This window comes from Corapipo altera, unplaced genomic scaffold (assembly GCF_003945725.1).
Source record: "Corapipo altera isolate COAL_440 unplaced genomic scaffold, ASM394572v1 1, whole genome shotgun sequence".
Classification (NCBI taxonomy): Eukaryota; Metazoa; Chordata; class Aves; order Passeriformes; family Pipridae; genus Corapipo; species Corapipo altera.
The window spans coordinates 5,485,207-5,512,319 of record NW_020884873.1 but is presented as its reverse complement, the minus strand read 5'-3'; the positions used below and the strand labels follow the sequence as shown (position 1 = coordinate 5,512,319).

The following is a 27,113-nucleotide window of genomic DNA, read 5'->3' as shown; positions in this document are numbered from 1 at the left end:
CTTCTCAGATAATGAAGTTTCTTTGGCATTCCACAGACTTTGCATGGAATGGAAAGCATATCTGTGGTGTGGAATAGCAAAAGTATCCCCCCAAGGTTTGCACCATCACACTCCTGATTTTGTCAAAAGTGGTAATTAGGTAGGTCCAATTTCCAAACTTGTCTCTCAGTTTTGAATGGCTTGTGTTTTGGAGATGGAGATCCTGACACCTGCACTTTCAGCCAAACCTCTGGAAAAGTGGAGCACAAACTAAAGCAACAAAAAAAGAGATAAAAGGTTAGAAAGATGGCAGAAACATGAGGCAGGAGGTGGAGAGTAAGCAACAAAGAGGGGCAGAGACAGCAACATCTCAGTTTTCATCCGCCAGGAATTAATCAGAGATTTCTAAACATTTAGACAAGGTCTTTTCATGCTTGTCAGAGGTTTGTCTGCTGTAAATTGCTATTAGCTTGTTAGCTGGTTAAATCAGTCAAGTCACTGTGCCAAGCTCCTATCCCTAGAGGCATTATCAGTCCAATTAGTCAACAAACCACTTGGTGTCTCTGGAAAAAAAAAAAAGAATCAGGCTGTCATTGTCCTAAAATGGGTACTTAGAAAATGGAAGACCTCAAATCTTCAAATAACTTTATCCTATGTATTTCTCAATTTTCCCAGTTGTGAAATAGAGGCAGTTTCTCTTTTGCCCCTGGGGCATGATTTATATTTTAATTCATTCATTACTGTCTGTGAAGTCTATTGCAACCTTTGGATGAAGGAGACTGTATTTATTCAAGCTAGTAGTATTGCTTTGAAGACTTCTCTTGATCTATGGAAATCAGTAGGTTCAGTGGCCTAAGCCAAATTCTCAGCAAATGCTGACTCCTTCTCTGCTGCTTGTAACAAGGAAACTCCAGCATTGCTCCAGAGACATAAGGAGTTCAGCAAACCACTAATCCCCACATTTCTCTAAGTCCAGGATTAATTACAAATATGCTCAGCAAAGCTCATAGATTTCTGCTGCAGGGGCTCTGTGGACCCAGTGCAAAAGAGATCAAAAGAAGACTAAACATTCACAAGGTCGTGTTCCCGAATGCCCTTCAGAGGCAGATCCACTGAGGAAGAGAAACTTCTGCTGTAAATATCACCAGCCTAGATGAGAATCTGTCAGAAGGATAGTGCTTGAGATTCTTCTCAGAGAGGGCAAAATCCCTCCTCTTAACTTGGACTCTACAACGTAATCTTAGAAAACACTGAAACTGCACTGCAAGAACAGAAAAACTTACTCCATTCCAGTGCAATTGCAATGACATTTCTAAACAGAGAAGCCCTGGGGAAAAGCCTGAATTCTGTTTCCCCCAAGAGACCTATTGAGCTCCTTTTCCAAATTATGACATATGGAGGCATTCCTTGAAATCCCAAATGACTAGTAGATTTCTTGCCTAGATCTGCCTTAGCTGCATGGGTGTCAAAAACATTTTGAAAGGCTATTCACTCGTGAATAGAAAAGGACTTGTCTGCTGGTGTCTTTCTGTTCCAAACCAATGGACAGCTGCCTCCCTGATGAGACAAATCTGGCTGGATCTTGAGGCCACAGGCATCTATTAGAACCTCAAGAATACAAAAGCTATGGCTAGAAGGTAACCTGGTAGGTCATTTAGTCATAGAATCATAGAATCAGTTGGGTTGGAAGGGACCTCCGAGATTATCAAGTCCAACCCTTGATCCACTACCGCTGTGGTTGCTAGACCATGGCACTAAATGCCACGTCCAGTCTCATCTTAAAAACCTCCAGGGATGGAGAATCCACTACTTCCCTGGGCAGCCCATTCCAATGTCTGACCACCCTCTTTGTAAAGAAATTCTTTCTAATATCTAACCTAAACCTCCCCTGGCAAAACTTGAGACCATGCCCTCTTGTCTTGCTGATGGTTGCCTGGGAAAAGAGACCACCCCCCACCTGGCTACAACCTCCTTTCAGGTAGTTGTAGAGAGTGATGAGGTCTCCCCTGACCCTCCTCTTCTCCAGGCTGAACAGCCCCAGCTCCCTCAGCCTCTCCTCATAGTCATTCTAATCCACAGGAGGATTTAACCTCTTGTGACTTAAGGACTGTAACTTCCCAGCCAGTGTACTCTGTTACAGCTCTTTCACCAATACTGGCATCCCAGGGTAAGGTTTCCTTAATGTCCATCCTTAACCTTCTTTGTACCAGTATAAAGCCATTACTTCCTGCCACACCCAAAGCGAACGCAGGCAAGCAGGTTATTCACGGCCTCTCTGCAGCAGTCTGGAGCCTTGTCATTTTTCTGCACTTCAGAAGATGCTTGTTGCTCTCCCTTGATCCATCTTCATTCTGTCCATGTATTCCTTCATTCACAGAATTTCAGCAAAACTTTCACCCCTGCTGTGTACAGCAGAAGGAATTTTTCTTGCGTCTTGTGGTTTGTACGTTTGTTTACACATCCCAGCATGTTGTTTGCTTTTTTGTGTTTTGCAATAGCATGACATTGAGTCACATTCAGTTTGTGATTGACTGTAACCCCTGCAGCCTTTTCTGAAGATCTAAAGCACTTAGATGATGAGACAAACTTATCCCTGGCAATGTCATCCTTTCAGTCAGCTCCAGAAGCCTTGTGGGATCATTCAGCTCTACTAGATTCACATCTGGCGAGCTATACAAGAGATTTCACTGTCATTTTCTTTTTCTGTGTAACACCCCAAATAAAGATGATATAGTATGGTGAATCTAACAGCACTGCTTCTTGGTAATTGAACTTTTCACAAAGGGAACAATTGCAGAAAGGAAGCTAATTAAAATTAAAGAATTTCTCTTGATTATTTTATGGCATTTGCCATAGGCCAGTGGTTTCATAGTCCTCCTTTCTTATTTTTTTCATCTCCCTGTGAAAACAAATTGTGTTTGAAATAAAGCAGAGTGAGACAGCATAGGAGAGTGAGACAGAGGACATGCAAGTGACAGACATGGTTGGAACATAAGTCATGCTTGGGAGCTTGAGACAAGTCCTTATGATATGCTATCCTACGAATGTTTTTCTATATTTTTATGAGTCCTGATGGATTCTACAAGGAAGGAATTGTTATGTGAGAAAAAATATTTTGGAAAATTTCAGTTTAGACTGATTGGCTAAAATTGGAAGACTACAACAAAACACAAAAGTGTCTGCAAAAATTTAATCATCTCCTTTTCCATTCTTAAAACATTCTGTGAGCAAATTTTAGGTTGCTGTGTTTGTTCCTGCAGTCTGTCAAAGGATCAGAATAAACTGTGGACTGAGCAATGCTTATTACCTGCAAAACTTGTTCTCCTTCCATCTGTGTGTTACTAGCAGTACCAAAACCAGTCAAAACAGAATGAAGGAGCAATATCAAAATTATTTTTTGCTATATTTATTACTATATTTGTTTCTGTTAACACCCTTTTTACTGTTCTGTAAATAATAGCAGCTTATTCCACTTAATGTTAGTTTTTAATCAGCTCCACTATTGAGGTCACACATTAGCACAGCACTGCCTTAGCACAGTTTGTAGACAAGTAAAAAAACCCATTAAAATCCCCCAATTCTGTGCAATCTGATTTAGTGTTACTATAGAATATTTTTGGTAGGAATAGGCCAAAGCTTACTGTACTTGATTTTCAGTCAGTTCTTGTTCATGCAGTCCTTCTACGAGTCAGTGGAAATTATGTCCAAATAAAGACTTCATTTATTTAAAATCTGCTCCATGAGAAATTTCATAACGCTTGTCAAATTTATATTTTTAACCTTTTCTCTTTTTGGGTCTAAGCTTATTATACGATGTTTTTTAAAAGCTTTGCCTGCAATTCCATTCATTTTAGGTATTACCATATGCAATATTAAACATGTATTTCCATTTGATGTTTTTGAATTTAATGTGGTATTCTTCAGTTAAACACAGTAATCACTGCATGTTTGACTGGGAGATAATATGACAGGAGAATAATTGTCCTGAAATGGCATCCAGGAGTTCATCCAGCTCCTGCCACTTCTGCACTGGCAGCAAAAAGCCCAACTTTACTATACGTGACCTAAAATGTACAGAAAGCAGAGTAGGGGAATGGAGGGGTAGAAAGCCAAAAATGTCACACAGTGACACTGTGCAGCTTGTGAGGCCACGAGGAATATGCACTGAGCACAAGTAAACACTTGCACCCCATTAAAGTTCAAGTACAGGCGTCGGCTGTCTTTTATTTCTGTGGTGTGAGCTGGGTCTTGGCCAGCAGCAAGGCCAAAGTGATGGGTTTAGTGTGTTACAGATCAGTCAGAACAACTAGTCAGGATGGAAATCTTGGAAGACATCCATTACAGCAGCCTACAACATTAATAGCATTAAAAATAATTTTCAGACAGATCAATACGAATCCTGTTTGCTTTGAGCCTGAGGGTGATTGAAGCGAAAGGGAGCCTTGGGAACAGAGTGAGTGAAAACACATTGTGTAACGTCTTATTTTCATCAAGTGAACACAAAATCTTTGAAATCCAAGTCCATTTGGCAGAATGCTTACCAACCCTGAGCAGCAGCGTGTCTGACGTAGGGGAAATCTGGCTGAGTTCTTAGAGATCGTTTCACCGGGGGTGACCCCCCCCGAGTGATGGGCGTCACAAGAATTTGACTGTGACTGATGAAAGGGAATTCTGGTTGAGGGTGGGATTTAGATCTCTTTTTTTATTTTTTTTTTTATTTCAGACAGGCCAGCTGAAATCTAATTTTCCCTTTAGACAGAGATCCCGCAGCCTTTAATATCTGCAGGAGATAGAGCCATCCTTGAAGCCAGGGAATATAGGCCTTTTTGTAAACTAGCCAGAAGATAATCAAGCTGAGTTTAATTAAAGGGCATTATAGGATACCAATAACATTTCTGACCTCTCACTGTCCAGACTTTAATATTTTTCTTAGTTTTTATTTTATCTTCATGAGAATAAATATTGTCTTAAGGGGGTTTATCATAGTAAAAGAAAACACAGGTACATTGGATGCCTCTCCTCTAGCATGAAAATTAGTAGCTCACTATAGTTCTTTATAGACTTTTCAATTGCAAAAAGTGTCATGGGTGCAATCTTCATTTCTTATTAACGTCTGAACTTAATTAGAAATCCTTCCTTGTTTTTAATGAAGTAAATGCATTAGCCTGTATTAACCCATTTTGGAGCTGTTTCTCTTTTTTCAATTTTCCTTCCTGCTGGTTTGGCACTCAGGCTGGTGGAAGTCTGGGCATTGTCTGTGAAACTCCAGTATTTCAAAACTTGGTTTTATTGAATATTAGAATGAAATGTTTGTATTATTCTGTACAGGATATTCTCCCTTTCTAGTGTCTGTAAAGGGAAATTCTCAGAAAGCTTCAGCGCAGAAATAACAGAACCTTATGTTTAAACATTTTTATTGAGCAAAAATGTTTTTAACATTCCCAGATCCATGTGTTTGGCTTGCTTGAAGCAAATCCAAATATTTTGTTATGATGTGACCTTGCATTAGTCTGCACCCACCCAAGCACTTCTCTGCACCCTGTGAGGCTGATCCTCGTGTCCAGCAGGCTGAGGCTACACCAACTAGACACTTGGACTCAGCCTAACTGGATGGAAGGTGGTGGCATCTAGTAAGATTATTAGTTTGCCCCTTTATCCCTACAATACATGCACATGAGAAGATGAAGTGCACGCTTGTCTTACAAGAGATGAAAATGCCTGCTCTGGTTTGACTGGGGGAGGCCGGGCACGAAGCCAAATTGCATTTTCCAGCTTCTTGTCCCTGAATCTGTTTCCACATCAGCAGCCGCTATAGTGAGGGTCAGCAGAGTGGCTCTTGGGCATCAACCAAGGGGCAGAAGACCTGGCAAAGTTCTTGGGGTTTTTTTTGGTTTGCCTAAATTAGCAAAACCTGCTAAAAACTAAAGCACTTCTTACACTTCTCCTTGCCCAGAAAAAGTCTTTCTACTCTGCAGAGTTGCAGCCCTGGGAGCTTTATCTGTTTAAAATGAAGTCAATTTCTATTCTCTGGGTACTGCACAGGTCACAGTCATGTTTTTAATTACCAATTAGCTTTCCATTAAGGAAATAAAATGAGTTTTATGTGCTGGTTGTCAAAGGTCCTTATAGCTTCCTCATTTCATGTGTCCTGTCTGCTCAAGCAGCAAGCAAACGAACAGAAACCTACTCAGAGGTAGTAAACAAGACCTGAAAACCTTTGTCCCACAAAAGGAAAGATAGAGCCTGAGATGGAGAACCTGCAAGGACTTTTCATTTTTCATTCCCTTCAGTTGTGTTTTTCCTGTCTGCCATGAGCACTGTGAACAGAATGTTAAATATGCCCTTAAGCTACTCATGAAAGGAAAGGTCACACACATATACACACTCCATCTCCCCCTCCCTTTCTCTCTTTCTTTCATGCATGTATGTTGGTTGCATGTTTGTATGAATGTGTACAGAGAGACCCCACCCTTAGAACACTGAACTGTGGGACCAATTTATTTGCTAAAAAATTTCAAGAGGGAGAGGTTATAAATAGTCATAAATTCAATTTATTTATAAAGCATTCCCTGTCAGGCGTCACTGCACAAACAATTATAAAAGAATTGTAGTAGATTAAAAACATAAATTAGAGCATCATAAAATGCACAAGAGTGATCGGATTCAAATGTATTTGACAGAGATATTTTAAGAGTGGGATTTGATGAGCTCTTCTGGGTGGTCAGTCAGAGAAAAACCTCTGCCCAGTGGTGTCTTAAAACAGAGATTCATGGTCAGATTTCTGCAGGGCCTTGCTTGTGGCTCTCTAGTTCTTAGCTCAGAAGTTGGGAGTGATTCACAGAGGGTCAAAACAGTGCTGGATGTGGCCATGGTTTCTTGAGGAGCCCATGTTTGCTGACATCTGATCCCACACAAGCTGCCCGAATACTCCTTCCTTTGGCTGCTGTTCTCATCTTTCCCCTGCTAGCCCTTCTCTCTTCTGAACAAGTGCTCCGTGTCAAGGGCAATGTCATTCATTCTGTCAGCGCTGTCAGTCATGCCACCTTCAAATTCGGATTCCCCTTGCAAGGAGGTTTAGGGAAAGTTTCTAATTCTGTAGTGTTATCTGAGAAGTTGTAAAGAAGATGAAGAGAAATGGGCAATTCAGCCTACAGACAAATAAAATGAGTAGCAAAATTCTCTCTGGCATGCACTAGAATTATTTGAAACCTTGTAGGACCAGATAATTTCTAAAAAGGAAAAGAAAAACCAAAACCAACCCCCAAATTTCTGACAGAAAATTTGCTTCGTTAAATTAAGGGTATGGAATACAACTCTTCCACACCCCCTGTATCCATGAGGAGATTGTAAAAAATTCTTGGCATACAGAAAGTCTTGTAATGGGTATATTTCCGAAGGAACTCACTATCCACATGTTGAGGTCTGTTGGAAATTCAGTCCTGCATTTTGGGGCCCAATTATTGGTCACATCTTAGAAAAGATGACCAAATGCAACAATCAGTGTCTCAGTGTGCCTGTCCATATGACAGTAGTCTGAGCTTACAAGACAGGCAAACTACAGTTGCCAAAATATTGACTTCAAGCAGTTAAAAAATCATCAGCTCCTGAAATTATGTAATTGATTTGAAATTAATAAATCTGATGGGGGCAGGGTTACTTCTCTTTAGCAGTCAGATGCTTGAGATTCACCTTTGTAAAGCTTCATGCTACCGCTAACAATCTTAGAGACTAGTAGAAAAATAATGTACTGAAAGCATTGATTGTGTAATGATGGTCAGATTAAAGTGATATCATGGTAAGAGGTCCAGACCTTTGACTTCAGGAACCAGCCCACAGATGGTGCAAACCAATTAAATCATTAGAACTGTTATTGCTGAGGTCACGTAGATTGTTTCCAAAAGTAAGTGTGTTTGGTATCCTGCTTGGAAGATGCATTGTAGATAAGACCTTTTAGAAACTGTCCTAATGAATCAATATTTAATTAGGTATTTCTCTAGAATCTCTCCTAAAGCGGGATATATATTTACTGTTCTGTCTGCCAACAAAATACTCAATATTTAACACTAGCATTTTTTTTAATGCTAATAATAATAACAATAATAACAAATTAATAAAATGGAGAACTGAAATGTTATATGGCTAATAGACTTGTATATCTCATTGCATACATGATTGAGGTCAGACACCTGAGCATGGTGAGTAGCCAATTTCTAACTTGTTTGAGTCATTTTGGGAGCTGAATGAGACACAATATGCCTTGTGATGATCTATTAGATACAGCTGTCTTACTGGGGCTGCTCTGATTTAAATGGATGCTTCTGGTATCCTGTCGTTAATCAGTCTTTGGTAGATGGACAATTGACTGTGGTGTTTCTAATGGCTTTGTTAACCTTGGGAGAAGACACTGGAGTGCCTCACTGCCTCTGAAACTGCATAAAGGAAACTAGTAAAAGCTTTCTTCTAGGGGGTGAATTTAATTCCTAAGCATGGTAACAACACAACACCTTGCCAGCTTTTAATTTCTATCCAGAGATCCTAAATGAGGCTCTCTCAGTCATAAACCGTATGCTGCCTTCTTTAATTTTGCTTCCTTCTAGAAGGGTAATCTCTTATTGGTCTGATCAGAATATAAAGTGACAGTTCATTTCAATTTAATCACAGTAGGGGACAAAACAAAAAAAAACCCTAGACTGCAACCTTTTTTACCTCTTCAGAGCTGTTCAGATTGGAGTATTTTTACATGGCATGTTTGGATAGCGTCAGTTGTTGGTCAAGAAGAACTGAGCCCAAAATTCTCTGAATTTAACTCATATATAGGCAGGATACTATTGTTCTATTTCAATTTAAAAAAAAAAAAAAAATCTTAAGCAACAACACCCAAGAGATTTCTGCCATTGCCAACCAAAGACCATAAAGAAAATCTTATATATGTTATGCATTGTTTAATTGGCACTGGAGTCCAAATTTTAAGTTTGAATGGATGCATAATCCTTTATAAGTATCCAGAAAGGCACATGCTTGACCATCTCTGTTGTGGAGAATGAGGCATCCCACTGGGAAGCATTGATGTGCAATGGAAAGAAAAGATCAAGTCTGTTAGTTTATTCTGAGGACTAGAGGTGCATTTAGGATGAGAAAATATGCATATACAGTCTCAGAAAAAATATAGGTTGAACAGGGACTTTTGTAGGTTGTCTGGTCTGAATTTGAACTCATAGCAATGCTGTCTTCAAAATTAAATCAAACTCTACAGAATTTTGTTCAGTATAAAGGTTTCAAAATAATATTCCTCTTGTATTGTTATCCAAACGTTACTGGTATCCTTTCTGAAATGTAGGATTCCCAATAATTACATTATTCTGTGTAGTTGGAGCTTGTTTCCTCGCCTAATGTCAGCAAAAGATGTAGGTGAAATTGATAATAAATCAGAACAGCAATGGCATTCATCATCTGTATTTTGGTTTGAGTGAATAAGAACATATGGCTCGCTGAGAAGCAAAGTGTGTTTGTACAAGGTAACTAGCAGAGGGGATTGACCCCCATGTACCTTGGCTTTGCATTACAATTGGACTCTGACACAGAACGAAGTTCCACTAAATGCATAAATAAATTCAACTTGATCCTCGCCAAAGTGCTCTAAGAATAAGGACCTCAGTCTAGATTCTGCAAGACAGCTATGCATGAAGTATTCCTTGATCTGCCAAGAAACCCTTGAATATAGGGCGGCTGTATCAGGCCTGTAATCATTCAAAACTATTTATGTCCTCTCTTCTGTTCATTTCAGGGGAAGTTCTTTAAATACGTTGTGGGCTTGTTATGAATTATCATAAAGTACCAAAGGCTGGCTTGCACTATACTCCTGTTTTATAATTGCTTATTTCAGATTAGTGAGAATTCTGTCTTTGATTTATGCTTCTAATGTTGGACACCTTTAAAGCAGCTATATGTGAGAGTTATCTCCCATTTCACCAGGTGTTAGTTAAAAGGTGGTGCTTCTGCAGTGCTTGGTGTGAATTTAACTGTGCTCATCGGAAGGCTTGACACTGCCTTTGGCTGGAGTGCAGAGAAAGCAGTGTTGATCATATTTGGAAATCTAACCTTTCAGAAGCTCTTCTGACTTCTGTTTACCAACACAGTGGATTAATGTTCAGTCAGATGTTTGTCACCCACTTTCTTCTTTGGGTTTGTTTAATCCTTGTCAGGTAAAATCAGGTAGTGTTCTTTTGTTCGGTTTTTGGCAATATTCTTTTTGGGGAACATGTAGAAGAAGGGATGCTGTGTTTTAGGACCAGCAGTGACAGCAAATGGAGTTATGTTCATCAGTATGCCATCTTATCCCTTCCTCTTTATCAAATAAATGGATATGGCCACTTTTTTCTGCAATGGCAGTAATTTTAAGGAGAAATAAAAAAAAAAAAATCAAATGTGTTCTCTCCTTTAAGTTTTATTCCTTCATGTGCTTGTATTTGTTTTCATGCATACTTAGCTGAAAATGTCTCCTGAGTAATTGAGTACATTCAGAAGTAACTCATTGTCAACAAACCTGTCTTAACATCTACTTTATTGAATTGATCCTTCAAGTGCACACATATGGGTCTTCCTCACAGAAGGTCAAAGCTATTAGTGCCAACGGTAGTCTCCAGGTTAGCATATTCACACAGTGAGGATATCCTTATCTCAGATGTGATCATAATCTGTAATTCAAAAAACACAGAACCGTTTTTTCGTTTAGTCTCTCAGCCATCTTTCCCAGCACAGCAGTTCAATCTCCTTACTGCCCATCAGAAAAGATTGTTTTCCCTACTAAGGGAAAGTCCAAGTGCTTCCCCTCTGATTTGTATCTTTCAGAGTATTTATAAAAGTAATGCCAAAGCATCCTATATGACAGAGGCCCTTAAAATACTGCTGTTTTACTTGGACATCTGAGTATTTGCATTACTGAAGAAATGTATTCTCTTATGTTTAAGGAAGCATTAGGGAATAATAATGCAGACTCTGACGTCTAAGGTCAAACAGGCAGCTTAGTAAAGGTTCTAGTTGTGCAGGGCTTGGGGCTCATTATTTCAAACATATAAGCTGTAGTTTTTGAAACATGGTTTGTAATAAGCTGAGCAGAATGCAATAGAGACAGACAGAAAAGTCTGAGAAAACCTCTATTGACTGAATTTTGTATTGTAAACTCTTTAGACTATGAGATGCAAGAACCTGCTTGGGATTTGATCCTTGAGTAACTATTGCAAAGAAAATGTTATGACCTATCAGTGCTGCTGGGTGGATGGAGCTTGGAGACCTATCAGTGCTGCTGGAGATGGAGCTGTGGAGAAACAGCACTGGTCTACTCACTCTCTGACAGGAGAAAAGCCTTATGGCACCCTACAATAATTTCCTTGGATTTCCTGTTTTCAGACTCCTTTTATGAACCCAGGATGATATTAGCTACAGTTTAAAAATTATAAACAAAAACAAACCTATGACTTCTTCGGAAGGCACATGGGATTAGAGGGTTTTCATACTTAATGCAGTAATCCTCTTTTGGAAATGTATCTTAGAGCCTTAACAGTAAGTTGATGTTTGTTTCTTTGTTAAAAGTAAGATGATGTACAGCTTGTTTCTTGGCAGTGTTAGTGCTGGCTAATCTATCAACTAGGGTAGCTGGTGCTTATGTCCTATATCTACAAAAAAACCCCCAAAACAAACTCAAATAAACAGTGGTAGAGCCAGTCTCAGAACACGTGTGCTCCAGAGACTGGCTGGTTTTCTAAAACTTTTATCCTTCCTCTTCTTCCACTCATAGTTTGTTTGTGTTTTTTTCCTTTGGTTTTCAAAACATTTCCATCACTATTGCCCAAGCAGGAAGCTCCTGCTTTGTAATTCTACAACCTGCAGTATGCTTCATGTGCCTCGGCCATGTGAGCAGGGTTCCCATTTCTAAGGCATAAATAAAAAAATACTGTTCCTTCTTTCCTACAACTCCAAAGTAAGTTCCCTCTCTTTTGATGCTGTGGTTTGGATTTGTGTTTCAAGGGGCAATACTGTTCCTATCTCCTCTCATAATGGTAGTGGGCAGCTCCCTCCCTCCCTGTCAGCAGGGAGCTCTCTCAAAGAGAAACATCAATATTTGTCTCCTCTGGTTGCTTTCAAAATTGTACCAAATTGGCTTCTTGGAAGAGCTGGAATTATGGATACTTTGCAGTGCTATGTCCCTTGGGAGATTGAAACACTGAGTCCTGGTCTACCAGCTTTGCTCTGAGAGCAAAGCTTCAAATGAGCAGGCAGAAGTATGAGATGCCCATTTGGCAGAGGCAAATTTATTGTTCTGTGGCTGCTGAGGGCAAGAGGTGGTCCTGTCATTTCCAACCTGAGGCAGGGGATGGTTGAGTCATATCTGTGGGCTCACTGGGCAAGGTGGCATCAGAACTGGGACTGAAACCCACATTCCAGGGAACCCAGTTATGCTATGTCGTTACCGAGTTATGCTGTGTTCATAAAGGCTTTTCAGTTTTATAGCATGCGGACAAAAGGGAACACAAATTAATTAGTAGGCTTTTCAAATTCTTCTTGAGTCTGAACAGGAGTAGCTTTCTGAAATGATCTTGGAGCAGCTGCACTGTTTAATCTCAGCAGTATTTTTCCTTCAGTTTTAGACTCTGAAATCATTAATTTAAGTGCAAAGGATCATAAAATCTCTCCTCTGCTTAACATTCTGTATCTTATGTTCATTTCAGAGACTTTTATAGAATTTTATTTTTTATGGATCTTTCCATCTTAATTGAAGCATTGTAAGGAATTTATTCAAATAGCTTGTAGTTATATATGTATATATTTATATATCTATGTATAGATGTGTATATATGCATGTGTGTGTAATATTTTGTTATATTAGGACCTCAATAACATGGTTCAACAAGCAGCATTATTACAATAACAAAGGAGGTGCCAGTAGTCCCATAGGCATCTTCAGAGACAAAAAGGTGTAAGGCTCCCAGTCCCAGCCAAGTGGAACCTGTGAGTTGTTGAAATACTGTCTGCTCCATGCACTATTAAATATTTAAAAAGTAGTAATTAAAAAGAAAAAAAAAAAAAAGTTGTTCCAGAATTTTCTCAAGTATTTGCTTTCATGGCTCTTTCCATTGAACCAGTACAGGTATTTCAATGAAATTCATGGAGTGGAAAGGCTCTCCTGACCAGGCAGGCCTGCACAGGGCTGTGGCTGTGGGAGCAGCACAAAACCAGACAGAGCTGGCAGCAACTTTTGTCCCTGGGTGCCCAGAGGTCAAGGACAATGTTTGCTGTTAAACTGCTGGGCACAGGATCAGCTTTAGGCCTTCCTCTTCAACTGTTCTGCCCACCAGCTTCAAATTGAACCTGGAGTTGTTAAATGGGAGGGTGGGCTCCTCGACATCCCTCTGTAACCGTTTTAGGGGAAGGCTGTTTTTTAGGGCCTACAGCACTGCTACATGAACCTGTGTTTCTGTTTGCAGAGTGGGATGCTGGATGAACTTGAGTGCACAGGGCCACCTCAAAGGCAGAGTGAAGAGTGGTTTTGCCCTTTTTGTGAGAGGGAAAGAGAGCTTGCCCACAGCTTTGGAAAGCCCTTGGCTGAAACAGGGAGTGAGCGAGTCTAATTAGTGGGTTGGGTTGCCGTAAGAGAAATCTTTGTTTCCATCCTAAAAAGTGTTCATTAGTCCCTAGCGAGGCCATGTCCATCCCAGGCACAGCACTCCATAATACTCCCATACTGAGTTCACGGCAGGTTCTTTCCCCTCAGAGCCCATTTCCGTCTTTCTCCAGCCCCTACATAGGTTTTACTTTGTCCTTTCAGAGGTAGGGCATCACCTCTCAGGCAGAGCTACCGTGAGCTGTCTGTGGGGTCGTGTCAGGCCCTGGGCTAAGTCGATAGAGGCAGCACAAAGGTGCAGGGCAGTCAGAAAGACCACACAAACTTCCCATCATGCAGTCATTTTATACTACTTCTAGGGTTTAAGAGATTTCATGACAGCTAGTCCCTCTTTACAAATGTGTGCACAGAGATCGATCATTTGGGTCTGTTTGGCCATGATTTGTGTATCAGGAGGTACTTACTCAGTTGTTAGGAGGAGTGGAAGGTGAAGGGCTGCCCTGTTAGTCCCTTCTAGGAGTGGGCAAGCCATTATGGAGCTTTTTCCTGTGGTCAAGCCCATGGTTAGATTCCTGATTGTTAGCACTTATGTGCCTATTCCTGGGCTAAGTAAAATAGTGCCCTCACTATTTGTAGAGGGGACATAGTAGGTGCTGGTATTGTATGCTGTTGTTTCCATCTCTGAGTTCAAGGGACGGGAAATCTGTAGTGTGCTGCCATGTCTCCATCTGGGACAACAATGGACAAATTCTGTGCTGTGGGTGTGTTCAAAAGCTTTACTACTAGATTAGATAACTTCAGAATGATACTTTTGCTTTTTTTGGGTGTTCCTTGTACTAAGCACTGGGAGATACTGCAGGCATTGTGAAAGCATCATCTGAGGGAAAACAGCAATATTCTAAAGCACAAATATATGCCTGCTACTGTCATATGGAATTTTTCAGTCATGTAAAATATCACATTAATGTAAACATACAGATGAACTGGCAGTTGGTTTTTTTGATCTTCAGGTTTTTAGTGAGTTGTTAATTATCTGGAGCTGAATGCAAAATATTCAAATGGGCAGCTGTCAAAAGGTGGAATGATTTTTTTTTTTTAGTAATCCTGCACATTTTTTATTGCTACATAATATGAAAATGTCATACCTGTGTTCAGCTGGACAGAGGAACAGGGCAGATAAAATTTGGAGCTGAGAAGAAAAATAGTGACCTGTCTGACTGTTTTGCTGGGTACTTTTCAAGGTATCACAGGAATGCCTAGGATGTTTTAATTTGTATTTATCTCAGATTTTGTTTCTTCAGTGTGAACTTTTAATGACTTTGTAGTTTAACCTCTCAGGGACCTAGTCTCCTTTTGCTGTTATCTGGTTTTCATGTACTTATCTCCCACGCAGCTTGCCACGCAGCACTTCTGTAGTGATTACCTAATGCTGCAGTTTCCCTCCTACTTAGGTGGAGGTCCCTACCATTTCTGCAACACTGCTATCCTTATTCCACACTGGGGCTAAAAGCCTCAGGGATGAGAGATGGTGAGCCTCTGTACTGCCCCAAAAGCTCGATTGCTTGTCCTGAATCAGGCTGTACTGTAACTGGAAGTGACTTTGGATATGCTTAATTGCAGCTTGCATTTCACAGGGACACGTATTTCTAACAGTATGACTAAAAGCCTCAAGTGTTAGTCAGCCTGATCTATAAATCACTTACCACCAGTGTTCAGCCTACTTATTCCCCAGCAACAGAAAAGGGAATCCCAAAGAAGGCTCAGTCTGACACAAGCATTAGTCTCAGGTGGGCTCTTCTTATTTTCTTCCTCATCTCTCTCCCCAGTATTGCATTCAGCAATGTTTCCTCTCCAGAGGTAGAAGAGGACTGGATGCAGTTCATTCTACTGGCTGGCAATATTTGGCCATGTACACTGGAGAGAGCTGAGTGCTTGGACACTGCCCCTCTGTGCAGGGGTCAGTCTTCACCAAGGCAAGGGCAGCAGGTTTCAGAGTCTAACCAAAATTTAGTGCCCCTGTCCTGTCAGACTGACTGCAGACTATGCAAGATTGCACATACGAAAGCTCCCTGGCAAACAAGCCATGTGTGTTAGGTGCACTCAAGTGGTGAGTCAATGAGTTGGGTGGACTACAACAAAAGAAAACATCCATATCCATGGTTTGCCACTCACACTAACCATTATCTCTCTTGTTCTCTTATCTTCCCCAGGAACGAGTGGAATATCTCTTTCTCATAATTTTTACAGTGGAAGCATTTTTAAAAGTAATAGCATACGGACTTCTCTTTCACCCCAACGCTTACCTCCGCAATGGCTGGAATTTACTAGATTTTATAATTGTGGTAGTAGGGTGAGTACCAACAGTTTGTTTTCGAAGGCACTGTACACATGGGGATACTGGCAATATTTGGGAGCTTAAGGGTGGGGGAATCTTGGTACATTATGTATGAGTGATGTTAGAGGTTGCTGTCCATCATGTTCCTCCTACAACCGCCATTTAAACGGTTTGCAAGACATAGAAATTAAACTGCTCTTTGGGAACAGGGATAAAAAGAGGAAGTAGTGCAAGGCACTGAACAAAGTCAAATGCCTGGATATGCTGAAGTACAAGAAAATCCCTTTGTCTTTAAATTTGTGTGAATATTAAAAATAATATCTAGGTAATCCTTTAATTAAGATTAGGAGTTGGATGACAGATAAATTCTGCCATCTTGTGAACTTTTACTGGTGTTTCTCATTCTGAAAGACGGATGAAAAATTTAAACCCTGGGTTTTCCTACAAACTAAGTTCCTCAGCTCAATTGCCCTGTTCAGCTGGTGATTTCAACACTTTTAATTTTGACCCTTTTAATGTTTTAACCTTTCTAAAGAATAATTTTACTATTGTAGATCAAATTGCTACTTTGAGCTGCAACCTTTCTAATCCTGTTATTCCTCTCCATATTTTTCAAGCTTGGCATTTAATTTATTTGAATAAAAGCAAAGTAATACACCTTCTGCTTTTTCTACCTCAGGGTAAGAGATAAGCAGGGGATTTGAATTGTGGTTGTTTGAGGGAAGAGGTGAAGGATAAACTACAGCTGAAGACAAAGAGAACAAGTATTTCTTTGCCTGAGTAATTTGTCCCATCCTCCCACCACTCCATTGTTAAAGAGTTTCATCGCCCACAAAATCTTGTAGTCTTTTCACCTTTTTACCAAGGAAACTCTGCATCAGCTCCTAGGGAGAATGTCAAAAGGGACACTCCTAGTCATCAAAACCCCTTCATAATTTCTTCCCCAAACCATCTATCTTCCTGACCATTTTTGTGCTGGCCCCAAAATATTTCATCAGCAAACTGCTGTGTGCTACCCAATCCTTCCCACTTTCCATCATCACGGGGAAAAGTGGGTGGAAGGAGAATTCCCAGTGAGGGGGAGGGAGAACAGGCTGAAACCTATTCTTAGTCTCAAGACCTCTCTGCCTCCACGTGGACACAATGCTTCTCCTTACGGCAACATCCATTGTCTTTCTCCTTTGTTCCTGCTCGCAGACAGAGGATCTGATAACATATTAGTAATTGAAAACTGAAAAATCCCCAAGCCTTCCCCTGGTATTGATGGCCAGTTCCGTAGTTGGTTCTGCCTTTGAATGCTCTCAGATATCCCACCTGCTTGGAAATTGCTGCTTAAGTTGAAGAAAGATTGGAGAAAAAAGAGTCCTGTGAATGTGATTATTCTGTTTTCATTTTTCTGAGAGACATTTTAAAGAGAGGACACGTTACCTCCTCTTCTTCCATTGGAATGCAAGAGAGCAGGGCTCCAGAAATCACAGAGCAGCATTATATCTAGTTTGAGTACAGTCCTTTTCAATTTTCCTACTAGGGCAGTTAATCAACAAGATGATATTCAGGCTGAAATTAATTCTGTTGCCAGCGACAGAAGCTGCAGCTCTCAGGTCTTCTATCTGCTTTTGCCTCCAGCAGCTCTCAGTTCCCCACTAGAGGGGGAACAAAAAATGTAACTGGGGAGGGATTACAGGAGTATAATAAACATGGCCAAGACCCGAAGGTCTCTGTTAAATAGTAACAATCTCAAGTGACAGATTCCACTTCAAGGCCAGATGGGTTCCTTTGATGTTTATCTGTTTAAGCTCACTCGTTCAGTACCACAGCCTAGGCTGGTGCGCTGCTTTTCCTCTCCACAAGCCCTCTGCAAAATCTACGTGGTGATACCATCTGTTCCTGTTCTGCCCTGTCTTCTTTTCCTAGGGGCTGTCTGAAATCCCTCAATGACATTATGTTTAAACTTCAGTGTATTTGAATCTTCTGCCAGGGAGGAAGCCCCATGGAAAATGTTAGAAATAAATTTTAAAGAGAGGAGGAAGAGAGCAAGTGCTGATAACAGTATTTCTTTGTGGTGCTTTTTTCTGCCTATTGATGGAGCTATTGGAGAAACCTGAGTGATCTGTACACAGCTGCAGCACTGGGCAGAGGGATTTATTTGGTATGTGGGGCAAAGAATGGTGTGTGACTAATACTGGAAGCATCAAGTCCCAGAACTGTAGTAACTGCCAACTGTGCTTGCTCTGCCTTAGGAATCATCTTCTTGTTCGATAATGACTGTCCTTGCTACAAAACATGGAAAGGCTGGGTGGGAAGTACTTCTTCGAGTGCTGTTGGAAGCTAAAGGAGCAAAAAAAAAAAAAAAAGAGAGGTTTTAAATCTTTTAAATCCACCTATGCACTGTTTACCACACGTAACTTAAAGAGATAATATTGTACAACGGGCTTCCTTTACCTTAAACTAAACAAGTCGGCAAAGTAAGAGCAACATGGACATTTGCAGGACCAGGTATAAATTTTAAAGGGGAGCCACAGTTCCTGTAAAAAAGTTTATAACAATGTGCCTGTATGCTGTCCCCTGCCTTCTGAAGATAGGTTCTCTGGCATCCAAAGGGATTTTAGAGTCAGTGGTTCTTACAAGGCCACAGGAATATGCAACAGCAGCAGAAGGGAGCACTGAACACAACTGCTATATTTTCTGGTGAAAGGATGCACTTTAGACCTGTAGTCTTGTAGCAGCTTATCAGTCTTGAAGTGTGGGAGATCTGCTTATTCATCAATTATGTCTTTTAAGGCTTGATTCTAGCTTAACTTTAAATAGCCTATGACCTTGCTATAGCAGCCCTGTTAAATGCTGCTTTGAAGAAAAACGTCTGTGTGAGGGTATCAATCAGAGGCTCTAGTAACATAATTAGCTAAGAGCAGAGACCACACCCCTAAGCTGCCTAATGAGGCACAACCCACAGACACAAATGGTTGGTCAGATTGTGTCCTGCTTCCTTCATTTTTCCTGTTCCTCTTTTGGAAAACATTAAAACTTTCAGATTTCACAGTGATGTCCTTTAATATTAGGCTGTTGGAGGAAATTTCTCTTGAGAGAAGACCAACTTGACAATGCTGTGATAGAAAAATATCTGTCTTTCCTGGCAGTGCTGTGGTTTGTCTGCCAGGCACAGTCATTCTCCAGGGACCTGTAGCATCTGCCAGAAAAAGAGGTGGTATAATTTGAAAGACAGTCTTACTTGGGAAGGTAAGCAGTGAAGGTGTATTTGGGGAGGATCTGAAACTAGAGCAGACTGGAAAATGTGGTCACGGTATCTGTGTTTCTGAAGACCTGTGTGGAGTTTCTAAAGGGCAGATCCAAACCCTTTCACACTCAGAAATCACGGGTGATCTGTAAAACACTGTGGAAAAAAAAAAATCTTTGTATTTTACTATTTTTTTGCACCTGAGAGGATTCTTTCAGCTATGCTTTTCTGCTGATTTTTGGACTTAGAAATACCAAGCCCTCTGATTTCTTTTTATATGTTGGAGGCCCTTGACAAGCTCTTTTTTTTTTTTTTTTTTAATACTGTAAAAATCACGGTGCACTCCCCACAGAGGAAGAGATGAAGAGCAGGTTACGGCCTTATCATGCTGCTGTTGGGATCATCCTGCAAAGTGAAAACCTTCTTGAGATTTCAAATGTCAAAAGAGAAACAGCACAATATAAGAAAGAAAAACAGTGAAGCTAGCTTCATACTTCAAAAGTAAATGCAACAAAAAAAAAGTGTTGATAGAAATTTGTTTTTCTGCTGTTATAATTCATGTCTGTCAGATGAATCTAGTTAAGGTGTAGTCATGTCACAAGTGAAATTCAGAAATCAAGATGCCGTTAATTGTGCTTCATCATATCCAAATGAAAATGGGGCATGAATTTAGGCTGGCAGAAAGTAGTTAGGTGGAAGGAAATAAGGCTGATTTCTTTATTCTTTTTTATTATTATTATTTATTTTTCATGGTGAGATTTTCAGTGGCCACAAGAGATTAACCCTCTTGGTTTTTTGTGCCATCCAAACTTTGATTTCTCTGTCAGCACAGTGTTCTCTCACACTATGCTTGGAGCATGCATTTCAGCTAACTAACCTCCTGAGAAGAGAAGGAAAGAACTGCACCTTGCTCTTCACACGCCTACTGGAAACTTTTCCCAAAGGTTTTCATCAAAGAGCAGAATTTCCCATGTAAATATAGGACAGAAGGGCTCTGGCCTCATAATTTGTATCAGTAGCCTAACATCCATCCAGCTGTTTTAGTGTCAGAAAACAGCTGAAAAACTAAGAGCATGAGGTAGTTGTAGCCTCTGAATCATAGATGTCTGCCAACGCCCTGACTTAAGGAGGTGGTGAGGACAATGAAGCAGGATTGGCAAGATGTACTAGAAACTTGAAGAGTGGGGTAGACATTCAGCTGACCACACTGAACACAGTCTCGACCCCAATACAAAAGGCAAAGAGAGTGAAATAAATGAGAGAAATAAAAAGTTGCAATGCATTGGTAAAAAGCAGGGGAGATATTAACAATGGAGTAAGTGCATTTAAGCAGGATTAGAAATTCAAGTTTAAATGTAGGGTTTTTAATGAGGAGCAGCAGGAATTACTGCAAGTTATTCCTGAAGCGTAGTAGGCAGATGACTGTGGGTGTCTCAAAATAGCATGTTTAGCACGTCAACACAAATAGGGAACTCTGCATTCTGGGAAGGGAGGTTCTAGCTCCAGAGGAGTGAGCTGTCCTACTGGTTCTGTTTCTGCTCCTCCTGAACTAATTTAGGACATGTACAGCTTGCTCAGGGTGCAGAATTCTAGAGCAGTGTGTGGTTTGCTCACTGTAGGAGTGGCAGTAGAAATGGCCTTGGTGCCCGATGCCAAGAGCTGCTCTTTGGTAAAACAGGGAGCCAGTGAAAACGGGGACCAGGAGAATGGGACCTCAGTTTTGCACAATTCCTGACTCAGAGTTCCTTGAGATTTCTAGTCTTGGAGATATAAAACAGCATTAGAAGCCTTTTTGCAGTAAATTCTTTTTCCTCCAGAGGATCCCAGGAGACTGGGACTGTTGTATAGATATGTCACTCATCATCTAGTATGGGAATTCTGTTGACTAGGAAGATAGAAACGTTTCAATATGAAATGGAGCACATTGCTAGAGCTTAATCACTAGCTTACTGAAAATACATTAGGCCAAATTTGACCTACAGTGTTTCTATTATGGGGACCAGCAGAAAATTGCAACTGTATAATCTGTGTACGCAGCTCAAGAAATACATATGTTCCACTAATACATGTTCTTTGCATCAGCCCTTGTTTATCTCTCTCTGTGATATCTGTAGTCAATGCAGTATTTCTCATAGGCTCTGTTTTTGTCTTCTCTGCATCCTGCTTCTCAGTCTGCAACACCTACAAACTCAGCATCCAACCTCCCCACACACAGTTTTTCCCACGCTTGTTACCTAGTTGATAAATCTTTCTGCAGTGCTTGAAGTTGAAGCTTTGAATAGATCCAGTTAGGAGTTCCTCAGTCACCGTTGACAAGTTTTATAAGACTCTTAATATGAAAATTTTAAAGAAACCCCACCTGCTTAAGAAATGAATTTCATGTTTGCACTCCTCTAATCCACATTGTTTGTTGGACTTAGAGCTGGGGAAATGTTGAGTTAGATGCTTCAGTAAATGAATGCTCCTTTTCCTATCCAGGGCAAGCTCCCTATGTTTGTGGCCCTATCTGTAAGATTTAACACAGGCTGCAGGTGTTGGAGCTCCTTGTTAAGCAATTGTCCAGCTCAACCTCTGCTTGATGAGGTCTGGGTGCTTTCTCTGTGGAATATGGATGAGATCCTGACAGAGGCATTGCAGGCTGAAGTCTGAGGAGAAACCAGCCAGTGCTCAATCCAGGCCACTCCAAATAGGCTGTTCCTGGCATTCCAGGCAGTTTCTGTAAAGTTGTCTGTGGAACCTCCATGGCAACTTACGGGCCAAGGGGGCTCTGCCACTCCCAGGCAAGCATTTTCTACAGAGTGCCAAACATCCATTTACACTGGAACAGCTTTTAACCTCTGCTGAATTTGGCTGGGTCCAAGCTGGTGGTTTCAAGGCTGAAAGCAACATCATTAGCAAATTCATGAGGAATCTGTCCTCCCCCAAAGGTACTAATGTTTTACCAGAAAAATGGAAGCTGCTTCCTGAAAGCTAATTTCTTAAATCAAGTTCTTATTAACAGATAGGTTGAGCCTTCAGCTTTGTCACACAACAACATTGTCTTTTCTGCCTTGCTTGCTAACATAATAAAACATTCCAATAATAACACTCCTTCAGTTTTTCACTTTGCCTAGCCCATGCGTCAGGGCATTTACAAATGGATATTCAAGCACACAATGTGAACATACTCCCTTATCTAAAAAGTTGCATCTTGAAGGATCCCTGAGTTTCACACCAAGTTCTACCTGCAGTGACCTTGGTGAATCTTAATTCCTTGTAAAATGGGTGACAGATAATTAATGATTGGATTAATTATGGGTGATAATTCTTTTTCCCCAAGGTGGATCGTTGGTTAATAAAGATAGCACAGTATTGGTAGCCTATGGCTGGCTGCAAGGAGCCATTAGGCTGAAGGGAGGAACATGTCATGTTTATGTCTGCTCCAGAAACAAGTGTTTTGGAAATGGTATAGACATCACCAATAGGCTGTTGCGTATGGGAAGAGTCTGTCTCTCCTCTACCATATGTGAATGTCGACTGAGATGTGTGACACTCTTCACAGGTCTGTGAGAGAGTTTGGGTGATATGATGACAATGATCTCTGTTCCTGTTCAGCCCAAGCCTTGCTGTCTGCCTACAGATTGTTTCCTCTTTCTTTTTGCAGGCTTTTTAGTGCAATTTTAGAACAAGCAACCAAAGCAGATGGGGGGAATTCAATAGGAGGAAAAGGTGCCGGATTCGATGTTAAAGCACTGCGGGCTTTCCGAGTATTACGTCCATTACGGCTGGTGTCTGGAGTTCCTAGTAAGTAACAACATTGTTTTTCTTTTGTCTGTGGTGTGGCATGGGGCAGGAGTCATTTGTGTAACAATTTTGGAGACGGAGAGTGATGCAGATTATTTTTGGTGTGTGTGGGAAGCCTTTTTTTTAAATTAATGCATTCGTGATAAACGTGATATTAATCAAAGGATGACCAAACCAGAGATGAAGGGGAATGGAAGTCTCATGGTACGTCAACCTGATTGTGCAACCTTTGTAAGATCCAAGATTTTCGTGATTTCAAGCAAAAGATCTTTGAATCATTGTGAGGTCATAAATTCTTGACCTTGATGGAAATGCTGTATGGTCATGTGTGTTGATTTTGGAGGGAGAGAGACTTTTTCATTAAAACTGCATTTTCTTCTTTGCATGTGGTGTTCAGCTCAAGAGCACTGGGAACAATTTAGAAGCAACAGGACATAGGGCAGGGACACAGTCATGTTTTCTGTTAGTCTTATTTGCTTAAATTATTTGTAATGCCTCTGAGGAAGTCCTCAAGTAGCCTTTGGTCGTCCATCATACATTTTCAACAAATTACATCATCCAGTTACAACAAAGATATGAGTAACTAAGTCTGGTAATTCCATTTGGAGGTGGAATATGGACATGTCAATGTGGGAAGATTATATCCTTTGGCTTGAGAGTTTGTAATAGCTGGGACCTGTTTGCCTTCTGGAGAAAGGGTTAGTTAAAAACTGTCATTGTTTCCTTTTTATAGTAAAAAGAGATGTAGTTAGTGGAAAAGGAGTTAATCTTCTTCAGAATAGCTGTAAGAAAGCACTTTGTTTATTTTTATTTGAGGAACTTGCTAGTTTGATAAGTTAAAGTACTTCTAACCTTAGTCATTCAAAAGCCTTGAGTCAAGTTACCATAAACTATGAGATCAGCTTAAAAGTCATGATTTATTTGTTAGGAACAGAAGTGTGAGGTTCTTCTTCTTTGACTTGTTTTCTGACCCACTAGGTTATATCAGAATCATGGTTGCAGGCTTTTCCCCACAGCCATAAAGGGTAGAAACTTTTTTAATGAAAGCTGATAGTCTCTGTGGGAGGAGCTGAAGCACTGATAAAAGCAGAAAACACTGAGGCAATTGACAGCACTGCTATTTGGTCTCACAAAAAGCTGTACTTGCTAGTCTGTAAGGCCTCAGGTTGTCCTCAGCTTGGTGTCGCTTTGGGCATCAAAGGGTGAGTAGAAAAACAGAAAAGCAAATGTTGTCTGTTAGGCAACTAAGAACCTTCCCCTCTCATACAGGGCTACCATCCATTCATGGCACCTCTGTTAGGCATTAGTGGGTTGTTTCATTCAGTCAAGTACCATGCACTACCTTCAGTCCATGAGGAACACAGCTCTGCTTTTGGACAGATTTGTGTCATGAAGCCTGTTCTCTCTGTGGTCTTCAGTCTGCACTGGAACCCACCTAATTCCTGGCTGTAAATTAAGGTTTTGTTCTTTCCTAGTCCTTCTCTGATCTAAGCCTTTTAGTGCTTTCTAGTTGCATGCTCACTGTCTGGTAAGGGAAAGGTACTCACATTTAAACATTTATGAAGAGGAGTGTTTTGAGTGAGAGGCTGTTGATGCTGAGAGTTGTCCTGACATAGGCTGAGCTTAACTTTGCTTGTAGTTCTTGCATTTTGGAGAACAACATGTGTTCCCCAAGACACGGAGAAGTTTTATTACTCCTACTCAGGTCTCTTGGCCAGTGCTCTTGGAGAACTAGAGGAAACTGAGGGAATTAAATCTGACACATATTCATATCCATATCCGATCTCGATCCCAGTGTAGACTATCTAATAATCCATTTATGGACTTTTTTATTAAGAGAAGTATTTAATTTGCACCAGAACAGGGCCAGGGAGCCTGGTACAGGCTAACAAATATTTGGTCTAGACAACAAAAGGCTAGTGCAGTGTGAAGCATACTAGCATCAACTTGACCTGACAGACATCCTCTATTAGTCTTTATGGTCCTAACTAGGGACATATTAATTGAAAATGGCTTCTTTGGTGCTGGTGTGGCTTTAAAAAGCCTACTGAGGTCTGTAGCTAATACAGCCGCAATCTTCACTGGGCATTTTTTAATTGTACAAATGCCTGTTGATTAGCCTAGAATAGATGTTATCACATCCATATGTATTAAAGCGTAACTTTTCTCATGAGGCCTTTTAGATAACATTGCCCAAGTTAACCATAAATAGCACATTACAGGATTATGCTCTTACATAAGTTTAGTGCAGAGGTTTTGAAGTCAAATCTCTGGGTCCTGTCCAAGTTTTGCCCCTGAGGCATCTTAAATACCAGTAGGTGAGTTACCAATATTGCACTTGCAGTGTTTTGTCATCCATAAAGAAATACTTTTTGCTTCCTTCCCCTTCCAAAACGCAGTACACTTTTCCCCTCTGAGGAAAGAACCTGCATACATTTGTCCTAAAATTACATGAATGTAACATGCACTGCAATTTCTTCTCACTTAGCAGACTCTCTAAGTGTATGGAAGCAGCACCTCATTAGTAAGAGGGGATCCTCTGGGTCATTGGCAGCTGCCTTCTGCATAGAAATTCCAACATCTGCTGCTTGGCTTGAGGTCCAGATCTAACTACCACTGCTTGGAAAAAAGTCCGTAAAGCACAGTGATTCTTATAAACCAGATTTGTGAAACACATGGTGCATTTTTGCCTGCAAATCTTAAATTCTTCAGAATTGGTGTTGGGAAATAGGTTGTCTGAAGTGGAGGGACTGGCTTGCAGCATGGAATCATTTTTTTCTGAGTCACAAGGAGTTTGTGTAGATTTTTTTCTCTCTGGCTCAATCCATAGGAAATAATGTAATTTAAGAGGGACATCTTTTGTATTCAGGTTCTTTCATTTAAAAACCTGTCTCAGAATATAGAGAGTTTCCACATAAGTATGATTTGAAGGGGAAAAAACATATTGGTTGCCCTCTGATGTAAATCACTGGTGCCTGCATTTTGCAGAACAAGAGACTGAAGCGAAAGTTCAAGGTTTAACACTTCCGGAAGTGGCTTGTAACTCTTTCTGTCTCAGGTTGGCCAGCAGTGCTGGACACCTAGATCAACACAACTATCTGAAAGCTTCAGAGCTCAGAATCCCTTTTCTCCAAGTCCCATGCATTCTTAGTTCCCAGGACTTGGCTGTCTCTTGCCGGTAAATGTCTCAATGAAGGAATCAGGGACTGTGTCCTGTGCAGTAAGCAGTTCACCTGCAAGCAAAGCTGGTTCACCCATGGGCAGAGAAGCAAAGGTACCTTTGACAATCTTTGTTAGGCTTGAATGGTCTGAGGCCCCAAATTTTTTCAGTGCCTCCTAAAATCAGGAGGGCTTGGGGTTATGAATTCAACAAAGCCTGAAGACTACATCTGGATGACTGTTGCGGGCACATCAATATTTCATAATCTCTAAGAGAACAGATGATGCTTTTATGCTTTGTGGTTATATGGACTTTCACAAGACCACTTGTCATAAGGAAGAAGATGGATATTTTGTTTAAAAGATTAGACAGACATTTTTTTACCCATGTCACAAAAAGCAGTTGTAGCATCATGGGATAAGCCTTCAAAGGCACTGTATTTGGGTACAACTTCAAAAAATAATGTTAAGTATTTCCACATTTCCAAGCAGTGCCATAGGGATAGACTGGGCTTGGTTTGGGATTTTTTGTGGGTTTGATTTTTTTTTTTTAAGTAGTTTGAGTTCTTTTCTGGAAAACTTTTTTCTTTGGGTGAGAAGTGCAGTTTTTGTTTTGCCTACATGAGGTGCATGGCAGAGCAGTAGATTAGATACTTCCCACAGCTCTCATCCCGTTCTTGCAGTTGCTTTTTGAAAAAAATAAAGTGTAAGAGCTAATTAAGCAAACTTTTCTTCCCCCCCCCCCCAACTATTTTTGAAATCATACTGCTTCTGGAAAAATGATCCACACTCAGTCTGGTTAACCTGGCATTAATGTGTAAGCTAATGCTGAATATTTTCAAAAGCACATGGATGATTTAGGTTTCACAGTGGTGGGTCACTTTTAAAATTAGACCTAAGCACTTTATATCATAGATACACAGGATATATTTCACTGTTCAGCTATTCTGTCATTGCCATACTAACATAGTTCTTGCAGTGCATACTTTATTTCAGTTGCTGAA

General features: G+C 40.5%; 1 protein-coding gene across 13 annotated transcripts in view; it reads left to right on the top strand.

Annotated features, from left to right (window-relative positions):
* Nucleotides 1-27,113, top strand: part of CACNA1C (calcium voltage-gated channel subunit alpha1 C) — a 433,754-nt gene that overhangs the window by 216,259 nt on the left and 190,382 nt on the right. For all 13 annotated transcript variants that reach the window (XM_027658568.1, XM_027658551.1, XM_027658560.1 and 10 more), the window contains exons 4-5: nucleotides 15,808-15,947; nucleotides 22,811-22,950. In XM_027658568.1, coding sequence (XP_027514369.1) covers nucleotides 15,808-15,947; nucleotides 22,811-22,950 — 280 coding nt within the window. The remainder of the gene's footprint in view (nucleotides 1-15,807; nucleotides 15,948-22,810; nucleotides 22,951-27,113) is intronic.